A 26060-nucleotide genomic window follows, 5' to 3' on the forward strand; every position below is an offset into this window, starting at 1 on the left:
CAACTCTATGGGCCTGATTCACAGAAGCGTTTTATAATGGTGCTAGCCCATAGGAAAACGCTCTGTGAATCAGGCCCTATCTGTCTACTTTCCCAAATATTGACTCACATTTTGTTTGCCACAGAAGTCATTTTCTCCCAAGACTTTAAGCACAAACGTTTTTTGACTTCCAAAAACATGAAACGACATTCACATGTTTATGCCTGGAGTTTTATGACTTCCTGTCCCAAAAGGTGAACCAAAGCTCTGGTAATCTCTACAAACTGTCGTGTTCTCAAAAGCAGGAACATGACTTCATCTCATCAGATTAGTGAATGAAAGCCACCAAAGTAGCAAACCTCTTTATTAGGCAAAGCAGAATTCACAGGTGCTGCATATATTCAGTGAAGCTTGGGCTCTCTCCTTCACTTCCCTCTTACCCGCTTCCTTGCACGTGCCCGTCTGAAAGGTGTGCCTAAGCCCCACCCCCTCCCGCCTTCCTGTCCTCACTTCCTCCGTCCTCCCAAACCCAATCACCAATGGCCACCTCCTCCATGACTCCTTCTGACCCCTCCTTCTTAGTTGTACACAAAATAACCCTTTAGTTCCACATCAACAATGTGGAAGGAGAGAGCAGAAAGAAGGCTCCCTCTGTAAGCTACGCAATGGGTACCTGCTCCTGAAGAAGCTCCACCACCTGCTGGATGCACTCGGAAACGGAATGGAGGTTTGTCTTCAATACCATCTCTGGGGACTCCGGCTTCTCGTACAGCGCATCGATGCCAGTGAATCCTGCAGATGGGCAAACGCCGCACAACTGGTCATGTACAGCCTACACTCGAGGTATCGGAGCTAGACACACAGCTTTGGTGGCGCGGGTTGAACACCACCATGTACCAATGGGCTACAAATGTGCTGCCAGTTTAACCCTCTGAAGTGATAAAGCTAACCTGGGCACCTAGTATGTTTTCATCGAAACATGTGTTTGAAAAAAAGTTGATGTGGCTTGTTAAATGGCACCAAAATATAGTATTGAAATGCTCAGAAATGTTACCTGATAACAATGGCAAATTTAAAAGGTATTTTTACTCTTAAAATACTTCATGGAAGTATCGTTGGCAAAAGAGAAACAGAAATGGGAGTCCTAAAACAAGTGTTTCGAATGAAGAGGTGGATTTCACTCAATGCTCGTGGTCAGTTGTCTAAAGCAACCATCTAACTTAATTAAGAGGACCCACATTGACAGTTATTTCTTCTCCTAGTGCCCCAGTGCCTTCTGAGGTAACCCGCAGGGTCTGATTTTTATTTAACTTGATTTTGTAGCATTTTAGTCTTTTACAAGTTAGTGTGAAAATCCATCATATCCACTTCTAAGCAAGTTGCAGGTTTATCTCATTCCCAGAAAACGATTTGTTGCAAACCATGTGTAGATAGGAGGCTTTGAAAAGCCAGGACGCTGGCTCCCAGCGCAGAGTGAAACCATGTGTAATTTTGATCACATTTCTATGTGCTGCTTAACCCGAGCAGGAGTGAGCAGATAGTTCAGCCTTTCCTGGGCCCCCATTGATATGGAGACATTATTTTCAGGCATTTTGTGGTAAGAAAAGAAGACACAGATTTGGTTGCATTTATGCATCACTAAAAGAAGGACAGCGACTAAGCAAGCATAACTCCACTGCTGATGCTTGCATTTCCACTCCCGAGTGAGGAGACACTTCATACCTTATGGTGCGGGGGAATCTACCACCAGTAGTACTAACCACTGATGAGAGTAATATTAGTACTCTTGGGGCCTCATTACACGGAAGGCGGTAAACCATGGTGCTATTAGCACCATGGTTGCTGCCGGTACCATACCGGTACCACCATGGAGAAAAGGGGAATTACCACCCCATTCCAAGGTTGGCGGGGCGGTAATTCCCCCTTTCTCCCTGGCCCTTCCCCATTCCCATTTTTGCCCCATAGGGCATAATGGGAATGGGGAAGGCGGTCATTACGGTACCGCAAATTGCGGTACCGTAATTAGCACCAAGGTCCCTTTGCGGGTCCCAACTTTAACAGCTGGTCTACACCAGGCGTTAAGGTCGGGTCCCGCAAAGGGACCTCGTAGTAAGGCGGTAAGGGTTAACGGTCACCGGTACCCTTACCGGTGACCGTTAACCCTTACCGCCTTCCGTGTAATGAGGACCGTGGTGTTGTCGATCAGACACTGAGGTAAGAACCCTGCCTTAGTAGTGGTGCCAATACAGCCCAGGTTGATGTTGGGGCATAATTACACTCTTAGGGCCTCATTGTAGACATGGTGCTAGTGCTAAACTAGGCAGTATGACACAAACACAGCCAGTTTCAGCACACAACACATTGCAGGTGTGGGGATGCTTATCATGGGCAGTACTCCAAAGGGCTACCACCAGCCCTAAATACCACCTGATTGCAAGGTGGAATCTCACCTCCACCCAAGAGGTGGAGGTAAATATTTGACAACGTCTGCTGATGTTTTTACAAGCACTTTGCGCCGCTACGGGAGGCGTCTTTGGGGAGACCCCTCCGTAGAGCGGGTTAAAAAGTGTTTGTGATGTCCACGTTCGTACACCCTTTCCAATGTAATGCAGACAAGAGTCAATAATTACCCTTCACTGCATTATGAAAAATTGTACAGTAGCAGTATGTTGACTGCTGTCCATTATTCATTTCCACCCACAGAATGGGGAACGGTATGGGCAAAATAAGATATTACATTTGAGATAATGAGATTATGTGAAAGTACTTTGTGTACTAAACACATTTTAAATAAAAAATAATAATAATAGTTACATTTATCCAATCACATTTTATGAAATTCCACTTAATGCATTTAATCAACTATAAATCTACTAGCGCCATGACAGTAGTAAGTCTATAATGAGGTCTTGCCCCTCAGATTTCCCCCGGCAATAACTGTCAGCCATTATCTTACAACAAAAAGGCGGTGGGGCTGCCATGAGGCCCTGAGTCAATGAACAGGAGCATTTCCCTTCTGAGGCAGACTTCAACTTGCCATTTATTTGAAGCACAAATCACAGTGAATGTAGTTACTTTCTATCAGTTGCAAAGATACACTGTCTACATGACTCAGCATCGAGTCAATGACAAAGCTGCTATTCAGAAAATTGAAGATAAAATAGGTGTATCGTGCTTGTGGGAGGTCACGCGGTACCATGATAACTCATGTGTGCTAGTCTGACCTGGAGAGGCTGAGTGAAGCCATGGACTTATACACATAGTTGTATTTGGTATTTTAAAATGGCTGCCACAAAACTCTCATGAAAACATTAAGGGCCTAATTCACAGAAAATTTAGCACGGAGCAAAGGGACTTTGCACTGCAAAAGTACTCTTTGCACTGCGCTAAATGAGTTTAATTCACAAAAAAGCACTAAGTCTGCTCCGACTTAGTGCTTTTTTGTGTGAATGCCCATTTAGCGCAGTGCAAAGAGTACTTTTGCAGTGCAAAGTCACTCTGCTCCGTGCTAAACTTTCTGTGAATCAGGCCTTTAATGTGTTCCTGCAACTTTCACCTCTCGCGCTCAAAAACATGAAATGTGTTCCTGTACCTTTGATCTCTCCCGCTCTGGCTTTTTTATAAAGTCCTTTCACGTCTCTGCTCTCACAAATGGCCAGGGGCGCATCCACAAACACTTCAAAGAACGGAAGTCCAGCCCGCTCGTGAATTCGGCGTGCATTTTCTCGATCCTGTGAAAAAGCAATCAGTGTTACAAATTCTATTAGCTCATATTTTTCACAATCTTTAAACTGATTTTCTTCCAGACATTGAAATAAGTTCAGTGGCCCCAACATTCTGTGTGTGTTGCATGGGCTGGTAAACCGCTCCCTGTGCAATACCAGGGGTTCCACTCGCAGGGGAGAGACGTGCACCCAAACGCACAATAATCCCTTTAGCACGTGTGCATTGTAACGTGTTTTTCCGCAAATAACTAACCTTTTTAAGCACTGAAATTTGATTCTATTGAGTGACAGGAAAATGTCTCTCAGTTGGTCAACATTTTCGTGGAGCAATTTATTTGAGATAAGAATGGCTTTAATTCTGGTACTCTTACTACGTAAGTGCACAAAGTGCACATTGGTGGTTGGTGGATTTTTTGCATACTTTCTATTGATTTTCGTGCAGCACCTTAATCTAAATAACACCTTTACACAGACACAATATCTTATGCCACAAAAAAAACATAGCCCTCCCCCTCCTCTTATGAATACAGTATATATAGTATATAGTAGAATATAGTACAACAGTCAGAATTTTACATTTCAAAATTTAGAGGCAAACAAAATTAAAAAATGTTTATAATTAAACAAATTGAGTGCATGATATATATTACAGGGCCTGCGGTAGCGGCCATGTAGTCATGGTTAAGTTGCTCAACCCATAGGAAGAGCACTTTTTGGCAGGCTTATAACTTCACCCCCTCTTGATAAATCCTCACAAAACGTTGCAGAAAAAGTATATGGCCCCCTCAGATTGATTCTGCGAAGTGTGGTGAGGTGTCGTGCAGGGGGCACAAAGTTATAGAGGGCTCCCAAAATGTGTGTTTTTTCCTATAGACGCAATGGAAAACGAATGTTGCTCACGCCTACAGCCCAAACCGCTGGATGGATATTTTTACCAAATGTGCGGCAGGAGCTGCGGCTTGGTCCCGAAAACATGATTTTGTAAATTTGTTGTAAATACATCCAGTATTTTCTTTAAAAAACAGGCAAAAAGTAGGTGAAAAGAAATGTGTGATATCTGGGTTCGGTCTGCGGACAGTCCTCTTATTGGTCCAGAGGGCGGCGTGATGTCCGCGGACATCTGACACGCCTACTGATTGGATTGTGAAAAGCATGAGGTGCATCAGATTCTTAGAAATGACCGCCATGTTGGATTCGCGGACAGCCGCCGTTGTCCACGAACACTGCAGTGAATACGTATTAAAAAACTCCACATTGCACTTGTCAAACTAATGAAACAATCTCTGGGGAGGTGTGGCATGATGAGGATGGGATGGGATATGGCTTTAAAAAGCCCCAAAAATGTGTGTTTTTTCAACTCTGACGTCTGTGAACAGTCCGGATGTCTGGTTTCATCCTGAGATGTTCAGGGACATCTATGCCTATTTCTGCATTACAGGGTTGGTGAAAAGCAGTTTTTGGATGGCTTATAACTTTGGCGCCACTCAATGAAACTGCATGAAATATTGGAATTTCATTTTAGAACTGACTCGGAATGGCTCTGCAAAGTGTAGTGCTGTTTTGTAAAGAGGGAACAAAATTAGAGGGGGGGTTCCAATATATTTTAAAGGTTTATAAATGTGGTACCATTTGACAAATCGGCACAAAGGTTTGCAAAAAGATTTTAGACCTAAATATGAATGTTTTTGCAAAATTTGGTGGGATTTTGTTCAGAGAGGGCAACATTAGAGGGGAGTCTCAACATTTTTAGATGGCTTATAACTTTGTTGCTGTTTGACGAATGTGGACAAAAGTTTACAGACAGATTATAGGCCAAACCTTGAATGTTTGTGCAAAGTCTGAATGGATTTTGTCAAGTGGTAGCTAAGTTATATGACTATTTTATGTACATACATTTTGACACTTTCAAAAAATAAAATGTGGGCGGATTTGCAGGAAACTGGTGCAAGGAGCATTGGCAAGGAAAGGACCTGAACGCATGGTTTTGCAAATGTGTCCGTGTTTTATTTTTTGAAAAGTATCATAATGTAGGTACAAAAAATAGTGATATACCTTTGGTGACTGAGGTATAGCCTGTGGCCAGCGAGAATGTCCAGCCATGAGCCGGACAATCCGGCTACTGGCCACGATCACGAATCACCAGCAATGGAGTAAAAGTGGGCATGGCCACCAGGGACCGGCTATGTGGTCAAGTTTTTTTAAATTGGGATAGGTTGGAATGGGAAAAATAAATCTGCTTGTGGGTACAGGTTGAAGTGCTGGATGAGATTGCAACAAATATGCATGAGGAGGGTCAGCAAGAACTTCAAAGCATGGTTTTGCAAATATGTCCTGTGTTTTATTTTTTTGAAAGTGTGTAAATGTAAGTACATAACACAGTGATATAACATTGGTGTCTGGGCAATGGACCTGGCCGTTAGGAAGGAGAAATGTGTACTGTAATTTGCTTATTAGGGCATGCGGCATGGCTGAAGCGGTAGGTTTGAACGGGACAGCATATTGTGCTTGCGGTACAGCCTGAAGTGGTGGACTAGATTACAATAAACTTGCGCGACGAGCATTAGAAAGGACCTGAAGGCATGTTTTTGGAAATATGTCTTGTGTTTTATTTTTCCAAAGGGTAAGAATGTAAGTAGAAAAACCAGTGATACACATTTGGTGTCTGGTAGTGTGGGCTTAGTCCTCAGCAAACACAAATGTGTACTCTGATTTGCTTATTGTGGAATTCAGCATGGCCGAAGCCCATGCCCCATGGATTTGGAGACTGGTCATAGCTGCAGGTCATGAGCACTGGCCATTGGTTACATTATTAGGGTACAGTGGACACTGAGCTAGGCTGCAGGGTAGGTGCAGTGAATAATAGGGTTGGTTTGGTTGGGCAGGGGTCATGGTTGAGCCTTACGCCGTAGACAATTGAAAGATGATTTGCATCCCCAGTATGCGCTGCTGGTAACTACAGACATAAGTATGTTTTGCAAAAAATATTTTTCTTAAAGGAGGTTTATACTTCTTTCATATATATGAAAGCAGGAATTATTAATAACTTATATACAGTGATGTAACACCATGAAACATTTTAATTTATAAAAACCTATTACATAGACAGAAAAAACTTTGTTAGCCAGTGACGTCCCACCTTGGCATCCCTTGGCATTTCCCTTCTGTGTTCCCATGAGCACTTGCCCATCCGTACAGCCCCTTCTATTTATGCACTTCTTTCACTGCACAATGCATATGTGCATTTATAGGAGCACTGTGTACAATTATTTTGTATAAGTAAGGGAAATGAAGATACAAAAGATTTGTAGAAGATTGTTAAGTGGGAGTTAGTGCATGGAAGCTTAATATGGTCATAGGGTTATATGAACAGTTTTTGGAAGTGATTGGTGGATGGATGTGTGACTGTTTGAAAGCAGGCATTGAGGGAGTGTTACAAATATAAAATTAAAAAGGGTAGAAGGGCTGCCCTGAGTGATGGTGTGCACGTGCCATCCAGGTCTTTTAATGATCCATGGCCTGGCAAGAGGACTGTGGAGACTGTGGATAGTTATAAAGGTCCATCAATTATGGTCCTTATTGTATGCTAGAGAAAAGTATTTGGGACAGAAACAGTCCTTTTATATTTTTCTCTAGTATACAATTGTCCAATATTCCCATTAGCATAACATAAAATGCTAATGGGAATGTTGGAGAATCTTATTGAGTCTGACTACTTTACTGAGAAATGTAAAGTAGATGGAGTCTATAAGATTATTTTTTAGTTCAATTTTTTCACTGTGAAAGGTGATTCCAAAAGGAACCGTTTGTTTTTTTTTTTTTTGATTTTCTATTTTGCAGGAGAGGTCATGAAGTAAGGTGGGGAGGGAAAAGAGGGAAGAGGCACCGACCACAAAAACGGAGGGACAGGTGGACAGGGGAGGATGCTGAGCGTGTGTTACATCTAAGCTAGGAGGCAGTAGTTTCTTATGCTCCTTGATTACTGATTCAAATGCACTTCAAAATTGCTCCCCCCTGCAGAGTGGTGTGTTGCAGTATATACAGAGTACTGTTGCTCTTGCAAGATATGGATCAACAGCCTCTTGTATCGCTTGCAAGGTAGCTGGTGGGATTTTGTGTCCCACAGAAGTAGGCTGTGTGTTTACAGTATTGGTTGAGGAAGATGAGGTGGAGGAAGACAGTCTACTACTTGCTAAGAAAAGAACAACCTTTCTGAGAGCATTGCATTGGTTGGATTTGGTGTGGCGTTGCATGGAGGGGGTCCTGTAGAAGTACTGTCCAGGTAGACCACGACTGAGTGCACTCAGTGCATTTGACTTTGGTAGCTTTAGCCTTTGGTACATTCCCAACAGTGGCAAAGAACTGCCACACACATGATTCTCACTGGGTGCTACAGGTAGGCACTTCCTCTACCTCATCTTCTTGGTCCTCTTCTTTGTCTTTGGAAGTACTGCACTTTTTTAGTTGTGTGGGTCCTTCAGGTGGTGGTGGTGGCACTTGGGGAGGAGCGATGGCAATAGCTGATGCCATTTTTAAGATAAATAGCAGTTTTGCTAATATTCTTCCAAGTATGTGCTAGATTGTTAATGGATATGAGTATGCATAGGTGTAGGAGCGGTGCAAGGGTACATTTTTAGCTTCAAAGTTCCTGGATGAGCTGAAAAGTGCAGTTCCAAACTGTTGATGAAGCACGGAGCAGTTCGCAAAGTGCGGACGCGTTCGTGAACACGCCATCATGCTGTGCACGGGGGTGTGCTCATGTGACACTGTCCAGATAGTCCGCTATGACGTCAGACTTTCGCGGACATCGACGAACACAAAAACTGTGGGAAAAGTTGCAAAAAGTGTATAGAAGTGTTCAAAATGATGCTAGAAGTTGGGGAATGGCAGAGTTTGAAGGTGAAACTTTGTAAATTGGACAATAATGTTGCTGTATTGGGGTAAGTATGATATTAGTAAATTGTAGGAAATTAGCGTGCAATGGTAAAAACCCATGAAATTCACTGAAAGAAATGTGTTGAAGGGACGTTATGGGTAAGTTGCACTAATAACTGATGATATCACATGTTAAATTAGTTTTAATAAATAGTCCCTACAAGGGGTTGAGTTTATAATGTTGGAAAAAAGGTGTTAGGGTTGATTGGGAGACCTATCATGAACTACTTAATATATTAAAGAATGTGCTCATGTAAACAAATCAGTATATTCTAGTGTTGTTGTTAAGAGAGGAACCTAATCTTACATGCATATAGGCAATGGTTGCAGCATGCACTATAGAAGTATAATATTTTTAAACTGGTAATTACCCATAGTAAAACAACAAGACTTTTGAGTAATGTTAAACATGGAATAAATAGGTAACAATTGAAAACTTACCACACACTTATGTTAATAGAAAAAATACATAACACCCAATGAATACAAATTAGAGGCACATACAGGTAAACTAAAGTAAGGAAGAAAAAAACAACAGCACAAAAAATGGCAATAACATTAGAGTTAATTATGTACACAAATTAATTGTGTGTTTGAGGCGTGCCTATTGCCCCATGTATGTGCAATATGAGCTCAGATTAAACTCTAAGGCATGTACTCTAAGAACATATACAAAGGTTAATGTGTAGATATATAACATCTTTTAAATTTGGGAAAATTCTCATTGTCAGTAAAAACAATAAACTAGCCTAATCATGTCAGTAAACAAAAACAAGTGGCCCAGATATGTGATGTCATCAGTGAAGTTATCAAATTCATTTGTGATGTCATCTTTCATGTACTGGGTGTTAGTCTTAGCAGTGCACAGTGGTGGCTCGAGTTATGGTTGCTTAGCTTACCATAATTGGTGAATTTCTGGGGGTTTTCGGTTTTACTTGTAACGATAACGTCCTTTTTTTTTTTTTTTTTAGAACATGTTTATTTTAAACCAAGGCAGGACAGTTTATAGTACATTGCATAAAGATATTACACAAATATACATTCTTCTTCGCTCACGTTAACCCCCCTCTGCCCCCCCTCTTTTGGAACCCCTTGCTCCCCCCTCGTCCTCGGACCCCAGATGACTGGCCCTCTATAGGCCCCCTCCCTTAAGTAGGCCCTTGGTCTCTCAGAGTCCATCGCGCGCTGAGGGGTTTAAATGTTAAGGCGGGGAAACGCTGATCAAATTCCAGCACTGGGGCCTATATGTTCTGGAAGCGGTGCAGGACACCCTCCCTTGCCGCGGTCACCTTTTCCGCAATCAGGATGTCCCAAAGTTTCCCCCACCAATGGGCCTCGCACGGACCGTCCGGAGACTTCCAGAAGCGGGCAAGCACGGTTTTGCCAGCCAGGAGGCAATGTGTCACTAGTTTTGCTCTATTCCCAGAGTGCGGATAGACCCCAGGGGTCGGGACCCCCAGTAGGACTGTCTCGGGCTCCAAGGGGAGGGAAGCCCCAGTGATTTGGTTGATAGTTGGCAGGCACCGCTCCCAGAATCGCTGGGTCTTGGGGCAAGTCCACCACATGTGGAAAAAGGAGCATCCCCTCCAGCAGGAAGGGTCCACCTGGGGGTTCATATGGTGTAATCTGAGGGGGGAGTAGTACCAACGAAGCAATAGCTTATATGCGCATTCCCTATTGGTCACGCAAGTGGAGGAGGAGTGGGTGCGGGTCCAAATGTCCACCCATGTCTGGTCCTCGAGCGGGTGACCCAGGTCGGCCTCCCATTGGGCCATGGCTCGTGTCCGTACGTTCAGGAAGTCACTCAGGAAGCGTCTATACAGGGATGAAATCCCTCCCCGGGGTGGCAGATCTTTCAGTGTTAGCTCCAGAGCGGTGAGAGGGTGGGCCGCCACTTGAAGAGTCTGGGGGTGAGAGCACCAGTGACGGAGTTGGCAGTATGTGAATCTGGAGTTGAAACATCGTCTTGCATTGTTCGAAGGTGCGTGGCACGTTCCCGGCGTATAGTTGCTCCAGGGTCTCTAGGCCTCCATCGATCCAGTTTTGAAATTTACGGGGGATTGACCCTGGGGAGAAGTTCGGATTGTGGAAAATAGGGGAGAGAGGACCCTGTCCTCTCGGGATGCCTTTTTGTTTCAGGGCCCAATCCCATGAGATCAGCGTATGTTTAGTGGTTAGGAGGAGTGTCTTCCAGTGATCTCTCAGGGGGGCCTGGATGTGTGGGAGGAATCGCATGGGGAGCGGCAGTTGGGCTTGCTCTAGGTCTACCCATCTAGGGCGGTCCGAGAGGATTGGTCAGGCGTGAATGTGTGCTAGCTGTGCTGCCGCCCTATAAGCCTGTAGATCGGGAACCCCGAGGCCCCCCAACCTCGAACTTCCCAGCAGGGTTTTGAGGGGGATCCTGGCTTTCCTGCCTCTCCAGATGAATCTGAGCATTTTCCTTTGTAGGTCCTGGAGCGCCTGCCTAGGGATGGCTACCGCCAGGGCGGAGCAGGCATAGAGAAACCGCGGAAGCAGGTTCATTTTTGCGGCCGTGATCCGCCCCATTAAAGAGTTTTCTTGGGTGGACCAGCGCCTCAGGTCCCCTTCCAACTCGCTGAATAATCTGGGGAAGTTCGCCAGGTATGTGTCCTTTGGGTTAGCTGGTATATGGACTCCCAAGTAGGGGATAGCTTGTTTCTCCCATCTGATCGGGCATAGCCTGGACACTGCCTCCTGTTCCTCCTGGTGAAGGCCTATGCCCAGACCCACCGACTTAGAGAAATTGACAGTGAAGCCCGTGACCTTTCCGAAGTTGGCTATTTCCTCCAGGGCGTGTTTGGCTGAAACCTTGGGATTCGAGAGAATCAGAAGAACGTCGTCGGCGTACAGCGTGATCTTATGTTGGGAGCGCCCGACCTGGGGTCCCGTAATAAACTCATTCCGTCTGATTCTTTGGGCAAACGGCTCCATCGTTAGTGCGAAAAGGAGGGGGGATAAAGGGCAGCACTGCCTCGTCCCGCAGGACATGGGGATTGGGGCTGATAGAGAGCCGTTGATTCTCAAGAGGGTTTTGGAGGATGAGTAGTTGGCCATCCCATAGATTGGAAGGTTGGGCCAAAGCCAAAGGCACTCAGGGTGAGTTTCATGAATGTCCAGTCCACTCTATCGAACGCCTTTGTGGCATCCAAGGCTATCAATGCGATACCCTGGGCGGTCCGGTGGGTGATTTCAACCAAGTTCAGGGTCCTTCTGATATTGTCTCCGGCCGCTCTGTTCCGAATGAAGCCCGTCTGGTCGGGGTGGATTAGGGTTGGAAGGATGTGTGAAAGCCGGTTGGCCAGGATCTTGGTATAGAGGCTCGTGTCTATGTTCAGCAAGGCAATTGGCCTGTACGAGGCCGGATCCTTGGGGTCCCTCCCGGGCTTGGGGAGGAGAATAGTTGTGGAATCCTGCATCGATAGGGTCACTGACCCAGACTCCTTGAAAGAGTTGAAGAGTGTTACCAAAGGGGGTATTAGCTGGGGCTTGAATATTTTGTAGAATCTGGATGTGAAGCCGTCTGGGCCCGGGGCCCGAGTTTTAAGAGCTTTAATGGCTTCATTGACCTCCTTGTCCGTTATTGGGGCTTCAAGAATGTCCCTCGTTACCATGGGCAAGTGCGGCAGGGCCGCCGCTCGAAGGTATTCATCTTGTCGGGCCTGGTCCCGCGGTGGTGCAGTCATTACTTGAGTCAGGTGGTCCGCTGCCAGCCGCTGTTTCTCTAGTTCGCCATAGTGTGTCCTGCCCAACGGATCTCGAAGCCCCACGATGGTATTAGCACGCCTTGTTTTGGCCAGTTTGGCTACTAGGAGCTTATTGGCTTTATTGCTTTTGGCGTAGTAGAATTGCCTGGTCTTCGCCATCAACTGTGCAGTATGATCAGCGTAGTGGGCCTCCAAGTTCTTTCTGGCTATGCGGACGGCTCGATGAGATTTGGGAGACCATCCCTTCTTTTTCCGGGCCTCCTCCGCTAATTGCAGGTCTTTTTCAAGGGTTTGCTGGGTCTGTCGGCGCTGGTGGTGGAAAGCCACCCCTTGGGCTATCAGGGCTCCCCTGATCACTGCTTTCATCGCATCCCAGTTATTTGCGAGTGAAGTGTCCGAGGCGGGATTGTCTTCAAGGATGTTTTTAATCGTGGTTGCGATCCTATCCCTGTCCAGCATATCGTTAAGGATGGGGTCATAGAGTGACCATCTGCGCATAGGGTTGGATCCGGGGTCCTGGGTTTGGAGCTTCATGATTATTGGGGCGTGGTCTGACAGAATGATAGGGCCGATGGAGATATCCTTAGCTGAGGAGAGGGTTTGGGGCGAAGTCAGGAGTAGATCTATCCTCGAGAAGGTTCAGTGGACATGGGAGAAAAAGGAAAAGTCCCTCTCGGCGGGGTGAAGCACCCGCCACGCATCCACCACATCCAGAGTTCTAAATAAGCGTAGGAGGCTGAGGGCTATGGCGAAATCGCCAGGGGCTGGAGGGTGAGATTTGTCCTTGGTGGGGTCCGGCACTCCGTTAAAGTCCCCCCCAGAATTGTCTGGCCTTCCGTGAAGCCCGAGAGGGCGGAGCCCAGGGAATCATAGAAGCGTGCTTGACCCGAATTGGGCGCATAGGCGGAGACAAAAGTGTATAGATCCCCCAACAGGAGGCATTTTACTGCCACAAAGCGACCCTCTGGGCACGATATTGAGTCCAAGATCTGAGGGTTAAGGCCTTTCTTGAAGAGGATCGCTGTGCCCCCCTTCTTGGATCCCGCAGAGGCAAGGAACTGCAGTGGGTATAGCCGTGATCGGAGACGCCCAAAGTCCGCCGGGAGAAGGTGAGTCTCTTGCAACATTGCCACTCCGGCGTCCTCATCCTGTAGTTTTGGGAGGATCAATTTCCACTTAGTGGGGGAGTTCAGCCCGTTGATGTTCAGCGAGAGGCATTGTAATGTCTGAGCTTCTTGGGTCGGGAACCCAGCCATGGTGAGTTTTGGTGCGAGGGGGCTAGGGGGTAGGTCGGCAGATGCCATCTTTGGTGTTGGATACGCTTGAGAAGTCCTGCTCTTGGGGTTTTAACAAGAGCCCCCAACGGGGGGCTAACTTTTTAACTGGCGGGGAGGACAACATTGTGAGTGCGGCCTTTCCCCTGGCCAACGGGGCCAGTTGTAACATTAAAATGACTTGAATTTCCAAGGACATAAAGGTGGAACGAACCTTGGAATGGGCATGAGCCGTAAGTGAAGCCCGCCGGGTCAAGCTGCGGGAACCCACGGTTGCCTCGTAGTAGGCAAATAATTGTATTAGTTGTGTAGGGTACCAAGGCCCTTAGCTTGACCGAGTGGGGTTGATTCCCGTTATCTGCCTGTGTGACTTTCACCTTCTTCTGTTGTTCCGGGCGGTCCTAGACCATGCGGGTCGCTTGGGCTGCGGGGCGGGGGAGTGCTCCTGGTTATCTGTCGCCTCAGAAGATGACGGGGCAGCCCCCGCGGGGGAGGAGGGATTCATGATTTTGTTGGCGTCTTCCAGATGGGCAATTCTCTGCAGGGTGCCGTTGAATGAGAATTGCAGGGCTGTCGGAAAGAGCCATCTGTATCGGACCTGGCGTTCTTGAAGGAAGAGGGCTAGGGGTCGAAGAGCTTTCCTCTTCTGAAGGATTAGGAGAGAGAGATCCTGGTAGATCTGGAGTTGCAAGCCCAGGAAGGTGAACTCGTCCTTTGAGCGGCTGATGGCAGATATGGCCTCTTTAGTTGAATAGAAGTGGACCCTAGTGATGACATCTGGGGGTGGGTCTGCTCCCACCCCACAGCGAGGGCGGAAGCTGTGGGTGCGGTCCAGCAATAGCAGTTGCTTGTCCAGATCCGGGAGGAGAGCCTGGAAGAAATCCCCCACGTATTCTGCCAGTTGCTTATCCGAGACCGAGGAGGGGATTCCCCGGATTCGGAGGTTATTGCGTCGGGACTGTTCTCCAAGTCCTCCTGTTTGAACTCCAAAATTTCACATCTATCCTGAAGAGCTCTAGCTGCCTGCTGGACTTCAGTGCTGTTGTGTGGTCCTGCGTGTGGTCCTCGACCTCTCCCAGTCTCTGTTCCACCTCAGCGACTCTGTTGTTGGTTTGTTCCAGGTTGGTGGATAGCTCTGTCATGCAAGCTCTGAATTCGGCTTTGATGTCCGCCATAAATGCTAGTAGGTCGCCCCTGGTGGCTGGGGGATCGCCCTCCTTTTGCTGGTGTTGCATGGCGGGTCCGGTGGTATCGGTCCTCCTCCCCTTGTCTGGAGCCGTCAGCATGGTGGCAATGTCCGCATTTTTGGTTATTTTCGCTTGTTTGGACATAGTGCCAGGAGAGAAGTGGGGTTTGGGCTTAGGTGGAAAGGATATGTTCTTGCTTATGTGCAGCTTGACCAGTCCAGGGTCTTGTCCTGAGGGTGTTGTCCCAAGGCGAGGAGCACTCGGACCGGAGCCCGTTCACCAGGGTCGCCCAGGAGGAAGCCAGCAGCGATGAGGGGAGCGAGATGGGCCGGGGCGCCCCAGGAAGAAGAAGAGTCTTCAGGGGCCCACCACGGAGCCCCCTCCGCCCGGAGTCCTGAATGCGGGCCTCAAGGAGGGCCGTATATGTGATGATGCAGGCTTGGGCCCCCGGGCGGGGCAACGCCAGGGGGGATGGCTAGGGTTCACGGAAGTGAAGCTGAAGTGAAGATGGGCCGAGTTAGGCCCGCAGGCCTGCAGCTGCTGGTGTCGGCAGTCGGGGGAGACCGCGGCAGGAGGAGACCAAAGAGCCAGCGACCGCGGTGGCCCCAGGTAAGAAGGGCCGCGGCCCCCATCCCCAGCTTGATCCCCCCGAGCGGGCACCCACCTCAGGGCCGGGGATCACGCTGTGGGCAGTCCTCTGCTATTGCGGCGGTGGCGGAGAGCAGGCTCCACAGGAGCGAAGCTGAAGATGGGATGGGCCGGGGTTCCCCCGGAGTTAGGCCCGCAGGTCTGAGGCTGCTGGTGTCGGCGGTGCCCTCCAGCACGCAATAAGGCAGTCGGGGGAAGACCGCCGGAGGAGGAGAGCAAGGAGCTGGCCCTCAACTCCGCGGGCAGTCCTCTGTTGTCGCAGAGAGGGCTCCACACCGGAGCGAGGGGTGGATGTCCCACCCACCGCGCCGGTGTCGGGCGCCTCCGTGGTAGCTGGGCGAGTGGGGGGGGAGGCCGTCATGCACCGGGCCCCCTCCGCAGGTCTCCACGTCCTCTTCGCGTCTGTGGGCCGAGAGCGCCCGCCATCTTGGATGTGCGGAGTCTCACGCCACGGGGAGATGTCAGTCCCGCGGGGTCTCTGGGGAGCGTTATGCTCCGAATTTTGGGGAGTCACAGCTCCATACACTCCGACGGCCCCCGATGTCACTGGGGTCTCGGTAGGACCTCGGGAAGCCGCATTATTGGGCTAACCCGGCGGGCTTCACACGGTAGGCTTCAAAGGAGCAGCCACATCGATGGCGCTCCAAGCCACGCCCCCGATAACGTCCTTTTAACAATGTTTTTCCATTGAATTTCATAGGTTTTTATTAGTGCAACTTAACCATAACATCCCGTTAACAAAGTTTAAATCCAGAAATGTCACTGAAGTCTTCTAATTTCTTACATATCTCTAGCAGGGAAGTTTCAGGTTCAGTATAAACGGTATCATGTCATCCACAAATAAACTAACTTTATGTTGAATTTTGCCATATATTATTATAGAAATCCCTGGGTTTTGGTCTATTCTTTCTTCTTATGGTGTCAACGGCAGCATGAACAAAAAGGGTGTGAGCGGACAACACCAACGGGGCTCTCCCTAGAATTATTTCATCTGTAAGTGAACCATTTACTTAAATTTGTGAAGTTGGTCACCTATAATCAGTCATAATCATTTGTCTGATCAAGAGGCCAAAACTGAATCTGAATAACGTGGTCCAAGCCTACCCAGTCCAGTGCATTTTTTTGCATCTAACAATAGCAGCCAGGATGGAATTGGGGTTCTGTGTGACTCTTCTGCCAAGTGAAGGGCCCTTGACATGTTAACAAAAGTAATGTGCTGCATAATAAATCCAGATTGGTTTGGATCAATTAGCTATGGCGTCATGCGGTGTCCGGACATTTCGTCGAAATTCATTTCGTCGAAAGACATTTGGTCGACGTAATTTGGTCGAAAACCAAATGGTCGAATTTTTTTTAAATTTGTATATATATATTTTTTAGGTTGTAGTTTAGGGAAAAATGTTTTTTTTTAAAAAAAAGGGGGTTGAGGGCCCCCCCCCCCAAAAAAACAAAAGTGAAAATAAAAAAAATAAAAAATTCGACCATTTGGTTTTCGACCAAATGGTTTCGACCAAATGTCCTGTCGACTAATTGTTTTCGACGAAATGTCTGGCAACCGCGTCATGCCTCTAAGACTGTAATGATACATTTAGAAATCTTAATACCCAGATTAAACAAGGCTATCAGTCTGTGTGGGGTGAAGGCTTTCCGAGTGTTCATCCATTTGGGAATTATAGCTACATTTGCCTCTCGCACTGTGTCTAGACCCTGGAAGATTTTAGCCATCTTGAAAAGTGCTGTGGTGGTTTGCTAGAGGTTTGCAGAGTCCAAGGGCAAATGTTGTGTAAAAGGGGGACACTAGGCCACAAGGGCCAGGACTTTTATTCACTTTTAATTTTTTGAATGACATCTAGAACGTATCCCACCCTTAAGGGTACTTCTAGAGTCTCCCTTTGGTCCACCAAACATTTCAGCAAAGTAGCTCCATCTAAACATGCAACTTGCCCCCTTCTGTCAGTGGCAGCAGCATTATGTAATTTCTGTTAGAAAGTCTGAAATGCCCTGTATTTATGATATTAATTCCTGCTCTGCACCCCAAATTCATCCAATATTGATTTGAACAATTATTTGTTCTCCAGAAATCTCAATCTGTCCTCTAAGAGCTCTATTGCTGTATTAAACAAATTCTGCTTAGAGTTTAACAGCATTCTTTCAGCAGCATTTGTTTTGATTTAGTTTTCCCTTTTATATAGTTGTCTGAACTGTTGCTGGTTTTGTGTAAGCGTGTGCTCTTTATCTGCCTTTCAGACCTCTTTTAAAAGGGTAATTTCCTAATTTTCTTTTAACTGAAGAGATCATTTTACCCCTAATGTTGGCTTTCCAGGCGTCCCAGTGAATTTGAAAAAATGTGGCGATGGGAGATTTTGTATCAATCTATCAGGGCTACTCAACTTACAATTGGCGACCCACCATTTCTCCAAGCTAATCTATAGGTCACCAATCTCCCCTAATCCTTTCCTTTCATGCTTCAGTCTCTTGGTGTGATTAAGGGATGTGGTCCCTTCCAGTCTATGTGGACGACTGTGGTTGTAAAGCAGTTCTTTCAGGAGGTAGCTTGATATTTGTTACCCTGGCCCTCTCTCTTCCGTTGTTAAAATTGTTGATACTTTCTTATTTAGTTTAAATTGGAGACCAAATGGGTAAGTCCATCTATAGCTTATTTGTTTTTTGTCCAACTCTTTCGTAATGGGTTTAATGTCTCTTCTTCTAATTAGATTAGCTTGCGAGAGATCACTGTACAAATAATCAAGAAAACGTTGTTTGTATGTAGCTGATGAGATTGCTTCCTTCATGTAGTAATCCAGTAATTTACTAACTATGTCTCTTGGTGGTTTCTCTTTATCCTGCTGTATGATCCTCAATCCAGGAGCCCTGCGGATCTTGATTTCTGCAATCTCAGATTGGCTCAATATTCACTGAAAGGAAGTTGTATGTATTCCATAATATTGTTCATGTCAGGATGTTTCCTCAATGCCTAATCTGAATCTTTTCCCTTATTAATCTGTTCTCCAGATCCTCATTTTTAATTAAAGGGCATTGGTGGTGTCTTGTTCTTATTTTACCTCTTCCATAAGTCTAAGTATTTTGTTCTGTTTTTATTTTATTTATTTATTTATATTTATATAGCGCGCAAGCAGCCCAAGGGCATTGAGGCCTGTAGTTTTAGTTTCCTCCATATCTCCTTTCTTTTATGCCAATGAAGCTGATAGATCTGTAATATCGATGCTGCTTACGGATCTAACTGTTTCTTTCAGGTTCTCTTTCAGTCCCTTAATAGTTTGGTTGAGGAGTTCCTTTGTCAATGATGTGTCTTCTATAACTACTACATTTCCTGGACGACTATGTTTTTCTGTTGTGGTGGGTTGGCTTGTCACCAGAAATTGAGATTTTGGCAGCCCCTAAATATGCATGGATTCCAAACGCAGTGTTGCCTTTTGCGATTTGGACATATTTTTATAGTCCGTTTTTTTTTTTAACTCATCCAATCCCCTGTAGAGCTCCCCTGTGATGTGCCAGATTTGAACATATTTTCCACAGTTAGACTAAAAGTTGTTTCACAAATCATTTAACCAGTGCGAAGGGGTTCAGTATAAACCCCAGAAATTCCGGATGCTACAACAGCTTCTGCAACTCCTATTCCCCCCTCTGTGTCAGTACCAAAGAGTAACCTGGCCCTTCAGTTCAGCATGGCAAATGCAGAATAAACTTGTTTATAGTCCCCCCCACCCTCCCCATTATGCAGCTAGCCTCATTAAGGGATTTGTTTTGCCATAAAACCTGCATGGATTAAAGAGCCCCTGATTGCCCAAATGATCATACTCTGTGAGGGGGAGTGCTCCCTGTGTCACTGGCTTTGCGTTATCGGGAGGATAGCTCAGGGGCAACGTGCTCGCTTTGGAAGCAAGATGACACAGAGCAACACAGGTTCGATCCCCGGGTCGGTGCTTAGAAAACTCTGGGTTTTAAGCGTGTTATAAATAACCTATCATATCCTATCGCCAATAGCACCTCATTGACCTGCAACACCTGCTAACTTTCCAGCAGTCGATGCTTCTACCGCTCACATTACCCTCCAGTAAGTGTTCCGGCTGGCACCAGTGCAGTCAAGTGGGGGTCTTCTAAAGGAAAGGCACGTTGCAAAACTCTCCACCATCACTCAGGGTGTTCATGTGGCTCTAACCCTCCAAGCCAGCAGAGAGGTGCATAGTCCTACCGCTACGTTGTGCACCAAAGTGAGATCATCAATCATCGATCGCAGGGCACATATATTTCTTTTTTTTGAAAATCAATTTTATTAAGTTTCATTTGTGCATTACGAAATTACATTGCATTTGCTGATGTGAGTTAACAAGAAAAAAACATTCGCAACACACCCCTTCTCCCTCCCTCTCTTTCCCTCCCTCCACCCCCCTTCAGTTCAAATGTTCATAAGTTGCTTAATTGCTTGCTTAACGGGCTCTTTGAAAAAACAGAAGTGTCAATGCACTGTGCGCTTGGCACGTCGAAGTCATGTGGACCAACTGGGTAAATGGGTAAAGTTCAAAATCGGGTCCGCGGGCCATGGCCCCGTGTCCTTGGGGGGGGGGTCCCTCGGCACCACTACTAAGCATTAGACTGCTCGGCCGTATTTGTCAAAAAAGGGGAGCCAGATTTCCTCGATACTGGATTTGGACTCGTCAAGCAGGTGTGTGAGGAACTCCATGTCGTAGATGGCCCGTACCTTGGTTACCCAGGTTTTTTCCCCTGGCATTTCAGGATGTTTCCATTTCTGTGCCAGGCAACATCTGGCTGGTATCAGCATTACCTGAAGCATATGGTCTTGAGTGCCCTCTTGGCCTTCCCCAATGTCAATTCCGAAGAGGAGGAGCCAAGGGCAGGAAGATCGCTCAACCCCATCCACCCCCTTGATCCAGGCCCGTACCTTGTCCCAATAATTTTGGACCACTGGGCATCCCCACCACATGTGAATGTAGTCTCCTCTTTCTGTCCTGCATTTCCAGCAGTGTGGGTCATATCCTGGCCTCATCCTAGCTATCCTCTGCGGGGGAAAGTGCCATCGGTGTAGTATCTTGAGGGCCTGATGGCGATACTGGAGGGAGGCCGTGGATCGATTAGCCCTTCTACACATCTCCGTCCATCTTTCGTCATCGATTTCCTCACCTAAGTCCCTACCCCATTGTGTGCGTGCTGGCGGCGGGTTTCTGGGGACAGAGAACAGAAAGAGCTTATAGAGGCGGGATATTATCCCCTTGGAGCCCCTCGTGGTTAGGAGAAGCTTTTCAAAGTCTGTGAGATCCCTCCTGAGGGTGTCGCCCCAAGATGGCTCAGTGAGGACCCCTTTGAGCTGAAGATAACTGAAAGGGGAAAGCGTGCCTATTCCCAGGGCCTCCTCAAGGTCACTCAGGGGTAGGAAAGAGCCCCCCACCCACATATGGCCAGTCCTGCTAAGGCCTGCCTCGAACCATGTCTGGTATGCTGCTGGTTCTGCTATTTTGGCCAGGAAAGGAGGGGCCCAAATGCAGCTTAAGGGGGAGGGCCATGTTGTGAGCCATCTGTAGTAGCCTCCCTCTCTCCACAGAATCGGATGGTTCAAGACGGTTCTGGGGATCTTATTCCTTGGGACCCAGAGCCATTCCTCTATTGTGACAGGTGCAAGGGGCCTATTATCCATGGCTACCCACTGTTTTTTCGTTTCCGGTGAGAAGTGATCAACCAGAATCCTCAACTGGGATGCCCTGTAGTATGTCCCCAGGTCGGGGTAACCCACCCCCCGTCCTCCTTAGCCCTAGTCAATACCTCGTACGAGATTCTGTGTTTTTTACCCAGCCAGAGGAAATTAAGAAGGACTCGTTTTGTTTCTTCAAAGAAAGCCCTAGGGACCAGCACCGGGAGCATCTGGAAGAGAAACAGGAATTTTGGGAGAAGCACCATTTTTATGAGATTGAGGCGTGCCATCCACGAGAGACCCGCTCCCGCCCACCTTTCTATGTCTCTCCTGATTGCTGACCAGAGGGGGGGGAAGTTGGCCGTGTACAGGTCTTCAAGGTCGCGCGTGATATGGACTCCTAGATACCGGAACCCCTCCTCACTCCGTTTAAAGGGGAGTCCCTCCACAAAGGCCATCTCCGGGTCCGATAGATTCCCCCCTATGAATGCCACCGATTTGTCCAGGTTGACTTTATACCCCGATACACGATCCGTGTGAGGCCCTGTAGCAACCGGGGGATTGTTTGGGTCGGTCTGGTGACATAAAGCAGGGCGTCATCTGCGAAGAGGCAAATTTTGCAATGCATGTCTCCCATCTGTATTCCCCTGATGGCCATATCGTTGCGGACCGAGAGTGCCCATGGTTCCATTACTAATGCATAAATTAACGGGGATAGGGGGCATCCCTGCCTCGTACCACGTTCAAGGGGGAATTCTCTTGATTCCGTTCCGTTTGCCAACACTCTGGCCGAGGGGGAGGAGTAAAGCGCAGATATCCATCCCAACCACCTTGGGCCCATCCCCAGAGATGTGAGAACCTCCCTCATGAAGGCCCAACTGACCCTGTCAAAGGCCTTCTCCGCGTCGAGAGCCAATAAGAGTGTGCCCTCGTTTCTGGCCTCAGTTGTGGCAAGTATGTGAAGTGTTTTCCTTAAATTATCGGAACCCTGTCTGTTAAGGATGAATCCCGCCTGGTCTGGGTGTATCAGGCGTGGGAGGGAGTTTTCCAGTCTGGAGGCCAAGATTCTAGCGACCAAATTAAGAAGCGAGATGGGTCTGTAAGATCCACAGTCCGTCTGGTCCTTGCCGGGTTTAGGTATGACGGTGATGAGGGCCTGCAGGAATGTTGGTGGGATTGTGTCCGGACTCCTAATCTGGTTAAACAGTTTAGCCAGGGGTTTCACTAAGATCAATTGGGTCTGTTTGTAAAAATCTACTGTATAGCCGTCTCGGCCAGGTGCCTTTCCGGCCTTCAATCTTTTGATGGCTCCCTCCACCTCTTCTTCTGAGATTTCCCCCTCGAGGGCCTCTAAGTCTTCGTCCGTCAGCTTGGGGAGGGGATGTTCTGCCAGGTAGGAGGAAATATTCTCCTGTGATTCGCCCATTTGCCTGGAATAAAGTTTGCTGTAGTAGTCGGCAAAACATTCCGTTATTTTCTGCCGGTCCCCATGAATTCTGCCTCCCTCATCACCAAGCTGGGCAATCCCTCTTTCCACTCTGCACCCCCGTGACCTCTGTGCCAATAGAGTGCCTACCCTGTCGCCCCGTTCATAGTATCTCTGTTTGGTGTATCGCATTTTTTTGACAACCTCCCCTATAAGAACCGTATGGAGCTCCTGTCTTTTGCCCTGCATCTCCTCCAGGAGTGCATCCCGGTCAACCCCCGGGGCGCCCAGTCTGGCCCGCAAGACCTTCAACTCCGCACGGAGTTTGCTCTCGATCAGGCCCCTCTCCCTTTTACGCCTCAAGCCCTCTGCTATGAGGAGACCCCTAAAAGTGGCTTTCCCCGCTTCCCATACAATGGACATGTCAGTCTCCCCGGTGTCGTTTGTCTCAAAGTAGGCCAGCATTTCTTGTTTCATAAAGTCGCGGAATACGGGGTCCCTAAGGAGCGTGTCATTGCACCGCCATCGGGATGATCTCGGGGCAATGGGCAGTGACCAGTTAGCCACGAGTAATTCGTGGTCCGACCACATTATGGCCTCGACCCTTGGTTGGGTTACCACCCCGTCCCCCTCCTCTGAGATCAGCAGGAGGTCGATTCTAGTATAGGTGCAGTGTGGGGGAGAGAAGAAAGTGTAGCCGCCTTGGCCCGGGTATGCTTTGCGCCAGATGTCTACCCAGTAGTGATCCCTCACGAGGGTCTGCAAGGCCAGGTTGTCCTTAGTAATCCCCTTGGGTGTCCCTCCCCTGGCGGACCACCAGTCCAGTTGGGGGTCAGCTATGAGGTTGAAGTCCCCGCCAAGTATCATGGCCCCCTCTGCCCACTCGTCCATGACACTGAAGATCCGCGTGAGGAACTCTACCTGACCCGAGTTGGGTGCGTATACGGTGGCGAGAGTGATGCGCTGTCCCTCGCAAAACCCTTTGACACCTAAAAATCGACCTCCAAATCCTCTCTTGGTTTCTACCTCTGTGAGTTGGAGTGCCCTTCCCAGGAGAATGCCCACCCCCTCCTTCTTTGAGGTCGCATGTGATGCCCAGTAGTTGCAGCCAATATCCTTCCCTTTGATTCTGGACTCTCTACCTCGTTTATAATGTGTTTCCTGTAGAAATAGGACTGTTAGATGTTGTTTGCGGAACATATTGCTCGTAAGGGACCTCTTATTTTGAGAGTTAAGGCCCTTGACATTCAACGTGCCTATCTTCCCTTCAATCATTATCGTCTTTTCGGTTGTGCCCTTTGAACCCCTCATAGTACCTGAATTTCAGAGCCCGCTGCCAAGCAAGTGTCTGTGACTTGAACTGACTTTCCCCCTTTACCCCTCTGTCTGCCCTGTTGACCATTCTTCCCCCCACCCCCTTATTCGAAGCCCCCTCCCTGTTTCCTCCCCCCTCCCACCCTTCCCTTGAAATATAAGGCGTTCGTCCACGTTCCCCAACATACGTTGGGGTTGGTCAACGAACCACCAGGGACTCTAACCCCAGCCCCGGGATTTTCATGTGTTGGGGAATCCCAATTCTCAGAATCAATATAGATCGGCCCCGTCAGAACCTCGGTACAAGTGTCCGAGATAAAATTCTGGAACAATGAGCCCCCATTCCAGCCCACAAACCATTAACTCGGGCCTCGTGTGTGGGCCAATTCAACCAAACAGTTAACTTTTTTGCAAACTTTCGCCCGCCCTGTAGTCCGGCGGGCCGGCCGTAGCGCCAACGCGGCGTCCAGTTATGACACCTCATGGTCCCAGGTCCTCCAGTGCCTGGACCCCGAGTCAATGCTCACCTTGTGATTTCCTCCATCTCCGATCGAACGGTGTTCTCATGACTTTGAGTGGTCTTCAGAGTTTGTCGACGGGTGTCTAGTTTTCCGGAACTTCCGGGCCCCCTTGACTTTGGATTTGCCGCTGTGGTTCACCGATCTGTCAGGACCCCTGGGGGGGTCTCGGGCTCTTCCATCCTGGGCGCCTGAATGGCCTGCCTGGTCGCCAACCAGGTCGTCTGTGGCCCTCCGAATATCCTCCTCCGACACCAGGTGGTGTTTCTCCCCTAGCCATTCAAATTCCAGGTAGAAGGGATGTCCCCAGCGGTATCGAACCCCTTTTCCCTGAAGCCATCTTGTGAGGCTGCCACATTTCCTCCTCATTGACAGGGTGAGGGCTGACAGATCTTGAAAGATGGACACCCTTGAGTCGCCGCATTGTATGTTGCCGAGGTTTCTCGCTTTCTCTAGAATTTTGGCCTTGTCTTTATAATAATGTAGCCGGACCAAGACCGAGCGCGGGCCTCTGCCCCCCCCCCGCCCGGTGCACCCTGTCAAAGTTGATCGTGCCCGCAGCCTCTGTTCCCAGGGCGATCCTTACAATATCGTGCACTTTGCCCTCGAGTCCTTGTGTGGATTCGCCCTCGGATTCCACCAGGCCAAAAATGCGCAGGTTGTTCCTTCTCTCCCTGTTCTCCATGTCGTCGACCTTAAGCCGGAGTTCTTCCTCTCGTCTTTCCATGTCTCGGAGTCTAATTTCCATTTGGGTTTCAAGGAGTGTTACAGAGAGTTGATTGCTTTCGACTCCCTCCATTCGGTCCTCTAGGGTGGTGACTTTGGTCGTGAGGTCAGCCAATTTGGCACCCATGTCAGTCCTCATCCCGCGTATCTCCTCCAGAATCATCTGGATATTGTTCTGGATGGCCCCCAGGTCTGGGGGTGGGGTGGCGGGGCCCCCGGTCACCATGACACTCTCGTTGGCAACAAATTGGTATTTCAGCAGGTTTTCTTTCCAGCTCATGGAAGGATCGTGTCGGTTACTTGTTAGCGGGCACCGCCTGGTCGTCGGCCGTGTCTGGGTCAGTTGGGGTGCAGGGTGGAGAGGGGGTGTGTCCCCCGTGGGTGTCGGCAGCTCGGTGCCTGTCTATCCTGTTTGGCTCCGCTAGTTAGCCCTGTGGTGGCGATCTCCAGGTATCTCAGCTGAGGGGGTTCCCAAGTTGTTGTAGGTAGTGGTATCTGAGGGCCAAACTCATGCAATGTTTCCTCTGGTGTCTCGCGCAGGCCCGGTGGTTTTCCGGTAGGTCTCTCTTGAGGGAGGGGATATGAGGGCTCCGGATAGGGGTCCTCACCTGTTGCGCCTGGCTCCCTGTGGTCCCCAGGCTTTACTGTAGCAGGGGAGGTTCCAGAGTCATGGTAGGTGAGGGTATCCGAGGGTCAAGTGTGGATAACGTTCCCTTTGGTACCCCGTTTACTCCAAGTGCCCTTCCAGTGGAGGGGGGTCGTAGGGGGGCTGAGCAGGGGTCCTTACCTTCTATGCTTGCCTCTCTTTGTTTCCCAAACCTCGCCACAGTGGGGAGAGTCCTTGTCGCGAGGCTGCAGGTGTCCCTTGGCACTTTCCTCAGGTAAGAGCGGGAGGAGGGGGGAGTGTGTTGGGGGGGCGCGCTCCCGCGTCGGCCCCCAGG

The 26060-nt window shown here is 48.4% G+C and overlaps 1 protein-coding gene across 2 annotated transcripts in view; it reads right to left on the bottom strand.

Annotated features, from left to right (window-relative positions):
• Positions 1–26060, bottom strand: part of PAPSS2 (3'-phosphoadenosine 5'-phosphosulfate synthase 2) — a 321644-nt gene that overhangs the window by 118371 nt on the left and 177213 nt on the right. For both annotated transcript variants that reach the window (XM_069611292.1, XM_069611291.1), the window contains exons 4-5: positions 3572–3710; positions 653–771 (exon numbers count right to left, since the gene is read on the bottom strand). In XM_069611292.1, the coding sequence (XP_069467393.1) occupies positions 653–771; positions 3572–3710 (258 nt within the window). The remainder of the gene's footprint in view (positions 1–652; positions 772–3571; positions 3711–26060) is intronic.

Source organism: Ambystoma mexicanum, chromosome 8, assembly GCF_040938575.1.
Source record: "Ambystoma mexicanum isolate Mex_15411 chromosome 8, UKY_AmexF1_1, whole genome shotgun sequence".
Lineage (NCBI taxonomy): Eukaryota > Metazoa > Chordata > Amphibia > Caudata > Ambystomatidae > Ambystoma > Ambystoma mexicanum.